The sequence below is a fragment of the Primulina tabacum genome, chromosome 9 (genome assembly GCF_025594145.1).
Source record: "Primulina tabacum isolate GXHZ01 chromosome 9, ASM2559414v2, whole genome shotgun sequence".
In the NCBI taxonomy this organism is placed as follows: Eukaryota; Viridiplantae; Streptophyta; class Magnoliopsida; order Lamiales; family Gesneriaceae; genus Primulina; species Primulina tabacum.
The window spans coordinates 23360279-23372453 of NC_134558.1; the positions used below are offsets into that span (position 1 = coordinate 23360279).

Consider the following 12175-nt stretch of genomic DNA (forward strand, 5'->3'; position numbering starts at 1 on the left):
CGAAAAGACAAGGCAGTGATTCATATTTTTCATGCAAACATGCATCAAACATATAATATGGTATGATAGATGAGAAAAAGGAAGATTAAGGCGTGACTTTGCGTTTACAACGCTCGAAATACGAATATCGTAGCGGTGAAAATCGACGACGAACGGAGGACGATTCTTTTTTTTTCCTACCCTTTTCTCTTGTCAAAACCACACCAAAAACCCACCTTGGTACGCACGGGAGGCGGGTGATCGTTGTTGGAAGGAAGAATGATGACTAAAGTCGAAGAACGAATGAGTAAAAAAATCAAAACTTTCCTTGCCCAAGGATTATTTTTTTCGACCGCTGCGCTCTCTTCAATTCACTTTTCACGTAACTTAGTGTGTGTTTCGATGTGTTTGTGTGTGTAGGTGTTTAGGTGTGTGTATTTTTGTGGGTTTAAGTTTAAATAAATAAAAAACAAAAAAGCATTTAAACTTTTAAATTAATGGACTTAATCAACACTAATTTTTTTAATTAATAAATTAGGCCCATTAAAATTAATAAAATCAATAGGCTTAAATTAAAATATTTAAAATATATATTTCCAAAAATCCCCTTATAAAATACATAAAATTCTTTTGTCCCACCAATTAATTTAAATTAGACCTTAAAAATTCCATAATTCTTAAATTATTAAAAATAATTATTTTCTTAACTAAAAATCAAAACTTATCTTTCAAATCTTTAACATCTTAATCTTCTTGGGTCCTCCGTTCCGGCCAACTACCGATATTCATATGAGAATATTTTAAATTATGAAACCAAGAAAACTTATACAATTAATCATTTAGTCACTTCAAAATAAATCATTCAAGCATCAACCTTATTTTAAATAATTTAAAATAATTATTTAATAAAAATATTTTCCCTTATTCAGCCATCGGTCTCCGTTCCTCGATTGCATCTCGAATAACGTTTAGAAATACAGTTTTATACATCCATGTAGAAAATTATATTTTAAATGTGTAAACATGCACACCATATTTAATTTAAAATACATAAGAAATTTAATAACTTGCATGCATATGATTCACGTGGACCTTCAAATTTTCGGGACGTTACAATCTACCCCCCTTAAATTGAATTTCGTCCCCGAAATTCACTTATCCTTGATAATCAAAAAGTTTAGACTTAGTTCTAGTATCCCAATAATCTACGCTTTCGCTGCGCAACTCTGATAAAATAAGTTTTAGGATGTCCTTATGTCTCCTCAATCTCAATTAAATTCGCCTTCTAAATTCTTGTTTGCGAATCGCAACTTAAAACGACCTATAGTGACTTAGTTCTATTTTACTATAACCTCGAATTTCGAATTTTTTCACAAAATTCAATATTAGAAATGGATGTTCAAACTTATCATATCTTAATTTCCTCATACTATATCCAAGATGCTCATTAACCTAATATATTTCAAGGTTCTAAATATCCATTCAAGTCTAAATCATAAAAAATTCTTACCATTTAAACCATTTAATTATTACTTATTGCTAAACTAGTTCCCAAATTCCTTAGAAATTTCACAGTAAACTCCTAATTTCCTCGAAAGTTATCCATTAGGTCCTTAATTTAGAAAATTCTACGATTAACCCATAATTTATTGACATTCCTAATTTCATTCTATAGGTTTCCCATAACATAACATTCAATAATACTAAGCTTATTAAACCCCAAAATCTATTCCCATAATCAATTTTATCTTTCCATCAAAACCTAAAATCCCAAATCATACATTTTTATACTTCTAAAGATCGTCGCAATCTTCGAATCAAATTAACTCAACTAGTAATCATGAATCATCAGTATTTTTTTAGAAAATCTACACTTCCCAAAAGCATTCATAATCTTCACGATTAACTTATGACTCAAAAAGTAGAATATTAGTACTAAAACCCAAAAATCAATGTAGTCCAATCATTTTCAACTTTTCCTAACACCCACTACCCAAATTCTTAAACATATCCAATTCCACCACAAAGTTAGCATGCATGGAAATCATATAATTTTTTATTTCATATCGTAATATGCATAAAAATTCTAAAGCATCTAATCTTTTATCTTAAAAAAATCATGAAACGATGCATGTTTAACCATAAAAATCATTTACCATGCAATCTTTGACAAATGCCGGGAGAAATTTGAAGAGGCTGGGCTACTGCCTGAGGATAGGGAGGGCTTCCCTGACTTCAGACGAGCCATAGCATCCCTTCCCAAGGATGGTGAAGAGGAAAAGGAAGAGCCACAAGAAGAAGAGCAGCCGGGGTCGAGCCATGTAGACTTAGAATAAGATTGTTGTTCTTTTTCTTTCATTTTCTTTATTATAAACTCTAGCCTCCGGGCTATTTTTTTAATGAAATGTTATTCATTTTGTAATTTGTGCTTCCTATAAATCATTAATAATTCATAAACTCTCGGCCTTGAAAATAATAAAGAACTGCTTGCTTGCATCACAAAATTTTTCTAAGTGTTGTAAAATAACCGAGAATTTCAATAAAAAGTCGGAATGTTGAGTCATGAACTGAATAAAATCCCTGAACTTAGTAAATGATCGAGGTGTAAAATCCCTAAGTCAAGGTACAAAGCCCTGGATTTTTTCCATAACCAGAGTGCGGAACCCTGGGCCGAGGATCATGTCTCGGGACTTGTGAATGGTCGAGGTGTTGTGTCCCGAGCCAGGTTGTAGAGCCCTGGGATTATTAATAACCAAGGTACAGAGCCTTGGGCCGGGGATTATGTCTCGGGACTTGGGAAATGGTCGAGGTGTGGTGCCCCGAGCCAGGGTGTAGAGCCCTGTGCTTATTAATAACCAAGGTACGGAGCCTTGGGCCGGGGATCATGTCTCGGGACTTAGGAATGGTCGAGGTGTGGTGCCCCGAGCCATGGTATAGATCCCTGGGCTTATTAATAACCAAGGTACGGAGCCTTGGGCCGGGGAACATGTCCCGGGACTTGGTAATGGTCGAGGTATGGTGCCCCGAGCTAGGGTGTAGAGCCTTTGGTTTATTAATAACCAAGGTCAGAACCTTGGGCCGGGGATCATGTCTCGGGACTTGGGAATGGTCGAGGTGTGGTGCCCTGAGCTAGGGTGTAGATCCTTGGGCTTATTAATAACCAATGTACAGAGTCTTGGGCCGGGGATCATATCCAGGGACTCTGGAATGGTCGAGGTGTGCTGCCCCAAGCCAGGGTATAGAGCCCTGGGCTTATTAATAACCATGGTACGGAGCCTTGGGCCATGGATCATGTCTCGGGACTTTGTAGATTAACCGAGACTTTGTACCTCCCAGGTATAGATATAATATTCATACACTTTCTGAGAAGAAAGGAACTTTCATTATGTCTTCAAACAAATAATTACATCTTTCAAGCAAAATACTTCTTTAAATGAAATAAATTCCATGGTCGCTTGAGAGAGCGTCCTTGAGCATAATCTAGGTAAAAAGTTCTCGAGCTAACTTTCTGGGTTATTTTAAAAGGTCTTTCCTACCGAGATTCCACTTTTTCAACATCTCCAGCTAGATTGAATTTTTTCATCACCGGGTCTCCTATCGGAAAGTCTCGAATTCGGACTAGCTTGTTATATGATTGCATAACCTGGTCTCGGTAAGCTTCCATTCGAATCAAAGCTTGCTCTCTCTTCTCTTCTGCTAAATCTAATTTCATTGCTCGGATTTGATAATCGTCATCCGGGTAAGATTCTACCCGGGCAGAAGATTGCCCAATTTCAACCGGAAGAACTGATTCAGAACCATATATCATATTAAAAGAAGTCTCTTGAGCAGGTGCTCGAGGAATAGTTCTGTATGCCCAGAGAACACTAGGCAATTCCTCCACCTAGTCTTTTCCTTTGTCCTGTAGCCTTGTTTTCAAGGCTTGCACAATAATTCTGTTCACCACCTCTGTTTGGCCATTTGCTTGAGGATATGCAACTGAAGTGAAAGACTGAATGGTTTTCATTTCCTGGCACCAGGCTGTGATCTCTTTTCCCTGAAACTGCTTCCCATTGTCTGAGATTAGTCTCCCGGGGACTCCGAATCGGCATAAAATATTCTTCCACAAAAACTTCAAAACTTCCTGCTCAGTAATCCTTGCTAGGGGCTCGGCCTCTACCCACTTTGACAAATAATCGACAGCCACCAAAATAAATTTCTTTTGAGTCCGGGCAACTAGAAAGGGACCAACAATGTTCCATGCCCCACTGATCAAAGGGGCAAGATGCCCATATAGGCTTTATGAGAGTGACTGGGTTGTGCTGAAAATTAGAGTGATGTTGACAACTCTCACAATCCTGGACCACTCGAGCGGAGTCTTGGCTAATAATGGGCCACCAAAATTTGGCAAGCATTTCTTTCCAGGCTAATGCTATTCCTCCGAGATGCTCTCCACAACACCCTTCATGAATCTCTCGGAGAACATAATACACCTCTCCCATAGATAAGCACTTTAACAGAGGTCCCTGTAATGATCTTCTGTACAAGATATTATTTAAGAGAACAAACCTGGGAGAATGTCTCTTGATCTTCTGAGATCGATCTTTGTCTTCAGGTAATTCATTGCTTAAAATGAATTTGATCAGGGGTGTCATCCAAGAATCCTCTGGTGCTGGCAATGTCTCTTCTTCCATGGAGAGGATTAGCCGAGAAACATGCAATACTTCTCGGATACTGACTTCTGATAAAGAGGCAGGCCATCTTCGCCAAAGCGTCTGCTTCCCCATTCTCGTCCCGGGGTATCTGCTAAATACTCCAATCCCCAAAAACTTCTGCCTAGGCTTGAATGAGCTTGAGATATTTAAGCATCCTGTCATCTTTAGCTTCATAAATGCCCTTTATCTGCTGAGTGATCAGTTGTGAATCAGAATACAAAACGATCCGAGAAGCTCCAATTCCCGGGCAGCTCGGATACCGGCGAGAACGGCCTCATACTCTGCCTCATTGTTTGTCACTCGAGAGTCAATTCTTAGTGCCAGTTTAATTTTCTCTCCCGGGGGAGCTATTACCACAACTGCTACACCACATCCCGAAAGGCTAGACGCCCCATCCACAAATACCCTCCAGACCTCCTCTTCATCAGGTTGAATCATCTCTGATAAGAAATATGATAAGTCCTGCGCTTTGATGGCAACTCGGGGCATATACTCAATATCATATTCTCCTAGCTCCACTGTCCACTTTATCATCCTCCCGGAAACTTTTTTAAATGAGTCATAATCCTCCCAAGTTGACTACTAGTCAGCACAATAATTTGATGCGACAGAAAATAAAGTCGCAGTTTTCGGGCAGTCATAACAAGAGGGAGAGCTATCTTCTCCACTTCAATGTAACGGAGCTCAGGGCCTCTTAGAGCATGGCTGACATAATAGGCATGTTTTTGATCAGAGCCTTATTCCTTTATCAGTACTGAATTAACAGCATACTCAGTAGTGGAGAGTTAGACAAATAATTTTTCACTGGGCTCTGGCTTCACTAGGACAGAAAGCTCTGCCAAACGACTTTTAAGATCCCGGAAGGCCTGTTCACATTTTTCATCCATCCAAATTTCTGTGCCTTCGTAAGAACCTGAAAAAATGGATAACTCCGATGCGCTGACCGGGATATGAATCGGGAAAGAGAAGCAATTCTCCCAGTCAACTTCTGCACTTCCCGGACAGATCGAGTGGCCGACATGTTTAGCACTGACTTGACTTTCTCTCGATTCACCTCGATCCCCTAATCAGTGATCATAAAGCCCAAAAATTTATCACTCTTTACGCAAAAGATGCACTTGGCCGGATTGAGCTTAATTCCATACTGCATCAGAGTGGCAAAAGACTCTTCTAAGTCAGAGATGAAACCAGATAGCTCCCGGTAGCGACTCCTCATGTCAACCTCGGTCTCGCAAGTAGCTTCCTCCTCCTCATAAGTTAGCCACTTGACTTTGCCAATTTCAATAACTTTATTACGTAGCCTTCTTTCTTGCCTATCAAGGATTTGTATAGGCCCTTCCTCGTAGGAAATATTCGGAGTCAATAGCATAGGTTCATAATTTAGTATATGTGAAAGATTCGACATGTACTTTCGCAGCATCGAGATATGGAACACATTATGAACTCCAGCTAGCATCGGTGGAAACGCCACTCTATAAGCTAATGTTCCAATCTTCTCTAGAATCTCAAACGATCCTACGAACCTCGAACCGAGTTTGCTTTTCTTTCAAAATCTCATAACGCCCTTCATAGGTGATACTTTCACAAACACGTGGTCACCTACTGCAAACTCTAGATCCCTTCGCCCCTTATCAGCATAGCTTTTCTTGCGGCTTTGAGCAGTCGTCATCCTATCTCGAATTTGGACTAGTAGCTCAACTATTTCCTTGATTAAGTTCGATCCTAACTCTCCTCTTTCACCAACCTCATCCCAATGTATCAGTGATCTACACTTCCTCTCATAAAGTGGCTCTTAAGGAGCCATAACTATAGACGACTGGTAGCTATTGTTATAGGTAAACTCCACTAAATGTAACTTCGGTTCCCAACTTCCTTGGAAATCAATCACACAAGCTCGAAGTAGATCCTCCAAAAAATGAATCACCATTTAGGACTGACCATCGGTTTGAGGATGAAACGATGTACTGAACAACAGCTTCGTTCCCCTAGCTGAATGTAGACTCTTCCAGAAAGACGATTTGAACCTCAGATCTTTGTCTTAAACAATAGATACTGGAATTCCGTGCAGTTGGACTATATCTCGGATGTACAGCTCTGCATATTGTGTCATGGTGAATGTCTTCTTAATAGGTAGAAAGTGTGCTGACTTCGTAAGACGATCAGCTATCACCCAAATGGCATTGAATCCCCTGATAGTCTTTGGCAATCCCACAACACAATCCATCGTAATATTTTCCATTTTCACTCGGGTATAAGAAGTGGGTTAAGCTTCCCTACTTGCCTCTGATGTTTTGCCTTAACTTACTGCCATGTCAAACAATCGGACACAAAACGCAAGATGTCTTGTTTCATGCACGGCCACCAATACAATGTCAGTAAATCATTATACATCTTCGTACTTTCAGGGTGAATGGAGTACGGAGTATTATGGGTTTCTTTCGCAAAAACTTCTCTCAGTGAATCGCCACTAGGAACACAAAGTCGATCTAGATATCGAACTATGTCATCCTCCTCGGAATATAGCTTCCGGCCTTTAGATTTATCTCTCATTCTCCATTTCCATAATTTCTCATCGGAAGACTGACCTTCACGGATTCTACCCCTCAGGGTTGACTGAATTGTCATAGTAGCAAGATTAAGAGCCTCGCTCCTGGCATACACTGCAAGCTCAAATCGCTGAATCTCTGCTTGAAGTGGTTTCTGAACTGTCAAATTAGTAATAACTGTTGTCTTTCTACTCAAATTATCCGCAACTACATTAGCTTTTCTCGGGTGGTAGTTAAAATCCCAGTCGTAGTCGTTCACCAAGTCTAACCATATTTGTTGCCTCATATTCAACTCTTTTTGGGTAAAGAAGTACTTCAAGCTTTTATGATTAGTGAAAATCTTGCACTTCTCCCCATATAAGTAATGTCTCCAGACCTTGAGAGAAAATTCTACTGCTGCAAGATCGAGGTCATGAGTCGTGTAATTCTTCTCATTAACCTTTAACTGTAACGTAATGTACTTTAAAACTACTTAAAATTTGCGGAAAAATAAAAATTTTCTTAAATAAGTAATAATCTCTCAAAAATCAGTAGTACATAAAATGCTTGACTAAACATTTGAAATGTAAACGAGCTTTCAAAAAATACTTGTTTAAAATTACATAAAATAATTTCGTTAAAATCAGAGTGAATGAATTTAACATGCATAAAATTCTTGAAACTTTAGAGGTCCTCGGGTTAGGCCTCCGCACAGTCCGAGCCAACTCACTGGTCCCCGCCTCTCGCCTCCTCGTACTCGTCCTCACCTTCATCGATCAAGTCTAGTGAGTCTAAAGACTCAACATGTATAAACTGAGAATAGCAAGTAATACATAATAAACTCACATGGATTTAAAGTAGTACATACATACTCAAACTTTGAACATACTTACATAAAATTAGACGTGCCATTATTTCATAAACGTGCTGCATCATACATACTTAAACATGCATAATCATCATCATTTTGCGTAGAGATATATTTCAATGCAAGTGACCCATAATATAATGCGCCTGATCAGACTAAACAACTAGTACTGGGCTGGCAGAGATCATCACAGCATTTCGACCGGACGTCAACTCCCACATACATAAGATCTCCGGTCATGCTTTACCGGGTGGGCTGGTCCCTGGTCATGTTTTACCGCTTGACAATCCTGATCAAAACCCGGTCATGCTTTACTGGGGTGGAGAGGTCCCCAGACAAGTTGTCCGGCTTCAAAACCCGTAACATAATTGGTCACAAGACATTTCGCATACCTCAAAAACATAAAAAAATTTCTTTTTGCACGTCGAATATACTTACATAGCGTTGAGGGCTTCATTGGATCTCGCTTGAGCTACTGCTGCACATACATACTAACACATTACTCATGCAACTTAAATTCCATAACTTAACCGTACCAATCGTACTCACTATCAAAATAATTAAATAACTTGTGACTTTCTAGACCACTCGGGACTTGACCATGTTTAATCATCATACTAGACCATGACATCAAACCCCGAAACAATCCTGATATAGAGCATGAACATTTCCCAAACAATGGAAGACACGAACCCCGTTTAAACCATAATTCAACGATTCCTATTCAAGATTCTTATCAGCTAATCTAACACTCACCAAGCTTGACCATAACGACGTATTAATACCCAAACGAGGCAATAGCACTTAAACTAAAAGCTCTTCAATCCCTGAACCAGTGCCTAGGAGCCTGTAGTGCAGCGCGATGCAGTGTCTAGGCGCAAAGCTCTGGCGCTGCAGCGCTCCAAATACAGCGCTGCAGCGCTAACCCTGAGCAAACCAAACCCCAAGAAGTCATCTTCTACCCATTCGCTTCCCTACGACTTCTATTGTAACCAAACCCTTACCGACCCGAACGAAACACCAATTAGCATCTGACCACAACACACGACATACCTAAACACAACATTGATCACCCAGCGGTTCCCAACAAAGCCTGCAACCAGTAAACCTCAAGGAAACATGAAGAACACATTTTAATAACAACACAGTTTGAGCAGTCACACGAGAATGATCACAACTCACTCGTCTCTTATTCGAAAATTAGGAATTTACTGTCAAATTGAAGGTATCTAAAAGTTCTACGTTTTATTTGTTGAAAGTCTTTCCAGAAAATCGACCGAAAATTCTCAGGATTCAAAATGACCGTAGATTCGGTTTTTGAGATCTAATAACTAGAGAACTCTAAGAACCCTAGTTCTATCAAAAAGAGAGAAAGACCAATTGTGTGTGAATGTGCGTGCCGAAGGGTGTGTGAGTGTGTGTGTGATTAAGGAGTTAATTAGGGGTTAATTAAACTAATAAAAATACTAATAACCAATTAACATGCTAACTAAAATATTAATCCCCCATTAACTTACTAGAATACTTAATTTAAAATAAAATGCACAAGTGACAAATTTTAAAGATTTAAAATCCCCAACTAATCAAATTAATCTTTTTGAAAAACTTAAAATCTTAAAATCACCTAATAAATTAAATTTGGATTTAAAATGCTTAAAATTTCATAAATAATTTAAAATAAAAATTTCTTGACTTAAAATAAAATACCACAATATTCGTAAATCGCCTAAATCGTCATCGATATCTTTTCCCGATCACATATCGAATATTCACCTGAAACATAAAACACAAGAAAATGCTTTAACGTAAATCACATAAACATGTAATAATTTAAAATAATGCAAATCATAAATCATGCATCGTTAAAATCATTTTAAAATTAAATAAATAATTTAACAATTTAATAAATGCATGGATTTATGTGTACTGATTTTGGGTTCTACATTAACTGTCTAGACGCATATGCTATCACTCGATCATTTTCCATCATGACTGTGCCTAAACCAAGCCTCAAAGCGTCTGTATAGAGAACATACTCTCCTTGCCCTGATGTCATCGATAGAACTGACGCTGAAGTCAAAACTTGCTTCAGCTTCTCGAAACTCTCCTGGCAGTTTGATCTCCAAATAAACCTCGCATTTTTCTTCGTCAAGGCGGTCAGGGGTACTGCAATATTGGAGAAACCTTGAATGAACTTCCGGTAGTAGCCAGCTAGACCCAAGAAACTACAGATCTCGGTTAAGCTCTTAGGTACTGACAACTCTCTAACTGCCTCGATCTTGCTGGGATCGACCTCAACTCCATCTCTAGAGATAATGTGCCTAAGAACGCCACTCTCTGGAGCCAAAACTCACTTGATGAACTTAGCAAACAACTTTATATCTTGCAATATTTTTTTAGAACCGTTCTTACGTACTGACTATGCTCTTCTTTGCTCCTCGAGTAAATCAGAATATCATCTATAAAAAATATGTGTAACGTCCCGAAAAAATTGAAGGTCCACGTAAACCACATGCATGCAAGTTATTAAATTCCTTGTGTATTTCAATTAATTGTTTTAATTGCATAAATTAATTATGTTGTGCATGTTGACATGTTTAAAATGTACTTTTTCTACGTGGTTGCATAAAAATGTATTTTTAAAGGTTATCCGAGTTGCGATCGAGGAACGAAGACCGATGGCTGAAAAATGAAAAATATTTTTGTTAAATAATTGTTTTTAATTATTTAAAATATGGTTGATGTTTTTTCTTATTTTTGAAAATAAGGAGTTTTGAGGAGATTTTATACACCGGGACGTAATTTTTATCGGGTGGGTTTTTCAACAAAAATACGAACGTTTTTGCAACCTGGCTAATAAATTCACAAACTTTACTAAACAAAATATTTTAATTATGCACTAATGAGCTTTTGGGTCTAGGCTTGTTTACATGTTTAATTAACACATAAATAAGCCTAAACCCTCCCATAACCTACCCATTAATCCACGCCCCACACCCAAAAAATCTTCACACTCGTTCTCTCAAACTCACAGTGGCACACACAAGAAAAATCAAGGGAAAGTTTCGAATTCTTCAAAAGTTTTCAAGCCAAGGTTCTCCTCGTTGTTGTTCTTCGATTTGTCAACGTTAATTCGTGCGCTAAAAACGCAAAGGCATGCTTTATTCTTTCCTTCACTCATCATCACACCATATTATGTATTTATTTATGAAATTGAATTAAAACAAGTTGCACGTTTGAAGATTTTCGTTTATGCATCACATGTAAATTTTTAAGGCATGTATTTGATCCAAAATCATGTTTATTATGTTCTTAAGGGGCTGCCATGATTAGAGTATTGATCAAGGGTTATTTTACACAAGTTATCGGGTCCTAAGACACACACGAACCATGCTGCACACTAAACAAACAAAAGCTACAACCGAACATGTGTTTGTGGCTTGGGCGATCGGGTTCAAGCTTTTTGTTGCATGGCTTTGTCTCAGATGGGACCAGGGCTGGTTAGGGGAACGTAAAGGGTCAGGGAAGGAGTCCTAGCCACGCTAGGACTCGAGTCGAGGGGCTGGGGAGGAGTCCTAGCAAGCAAGGACTCCACCCGAGAAGCTTCAAGCTTGCGCGCGAGTGTGCAGCCGCACAAGGAGAGAAGGGACTCGGCCAGGGGGCTTCAGGCTGGTCTAGGTCAAGTGGTTAGGGTCCTAAGAGGGTGCACAAGGGTCTGGTTTAGGGGGCTGGTCTAATGGCTAGGGTCCTAGGGGCATAAACTTGGAGTCCTATCGAGCAAGGAGTCTCGGCCGAGATATTGTGCTGGGTTATGTGCTTTCGGTTGGGGCTAGATTCAGGTCCTAGGGGTGCTAATGGGTTCACGGGGGTCTAGGGGAGGGTTGGTTCGATGTTGTCTCAGGCCGGCTCGAGCATGGCTCGGTAAAAATTAAAGATGGCTCGAGGTTACCAATTTAGTTCGAATAGGATTTTTATTTGTTTTTTAAATTCGAAACATGGCTCACGGGGGTCGAGTCATGGTTCACGAGGACTAAAATAATATAAAAAGAAAAGTTTTTAATTTGGGAATTTTATATTAAAATTAGAATTAATTCAGGATTAAAACGCAT

At 39.0% G+C, this 12175-nt stretch overlaps 2 protein-coding genes across 2 annotated transcripts; both read right to left on the bottom strand.

The window, feature by feature from the left end:
• Window positions 1–3862: 3862 nt before the first annotated feature.
• Window positions 3863–4745, bottom strand: LOC142504308 (uncharacterized). The gene is made up of 2 exons (XM_075617189.1): window positions 4528–4745; window positions 3863–4226 (listed from the first exon to the last, which is right to left on the bottom strand). The coding sequence occupies exons 1-2, from the start codon at window positions 4743–4745 to the stop codon at window positions 3863–3865; spliced, it is 582 nt and encodes a 193-aa protein (XP_075473304.1).
• A 5260-nt stretch (window positions 4746–10005) lies between these two features.
• LOC142504309 (putative mitochondrial protein AtMg00860) lies at window positions 10006–11046 on the bottom strand. The gene is made up of 2 exons (XM_075617190.1): window positions 11043–11046; window positions 10006–10403 (listed from the first exon to the last, which is right to left on the bottom strand). Exons 1-2 carry the CDS (start codon window positions 11044–11046, stop codon window positions 10006–10008), a joined length of 402 nt encoding a protein of 133 aa, XP_075473305.1.
• Between the last annotated feature and the right edge of the window lie 1129 nt (window positions 11047–12175).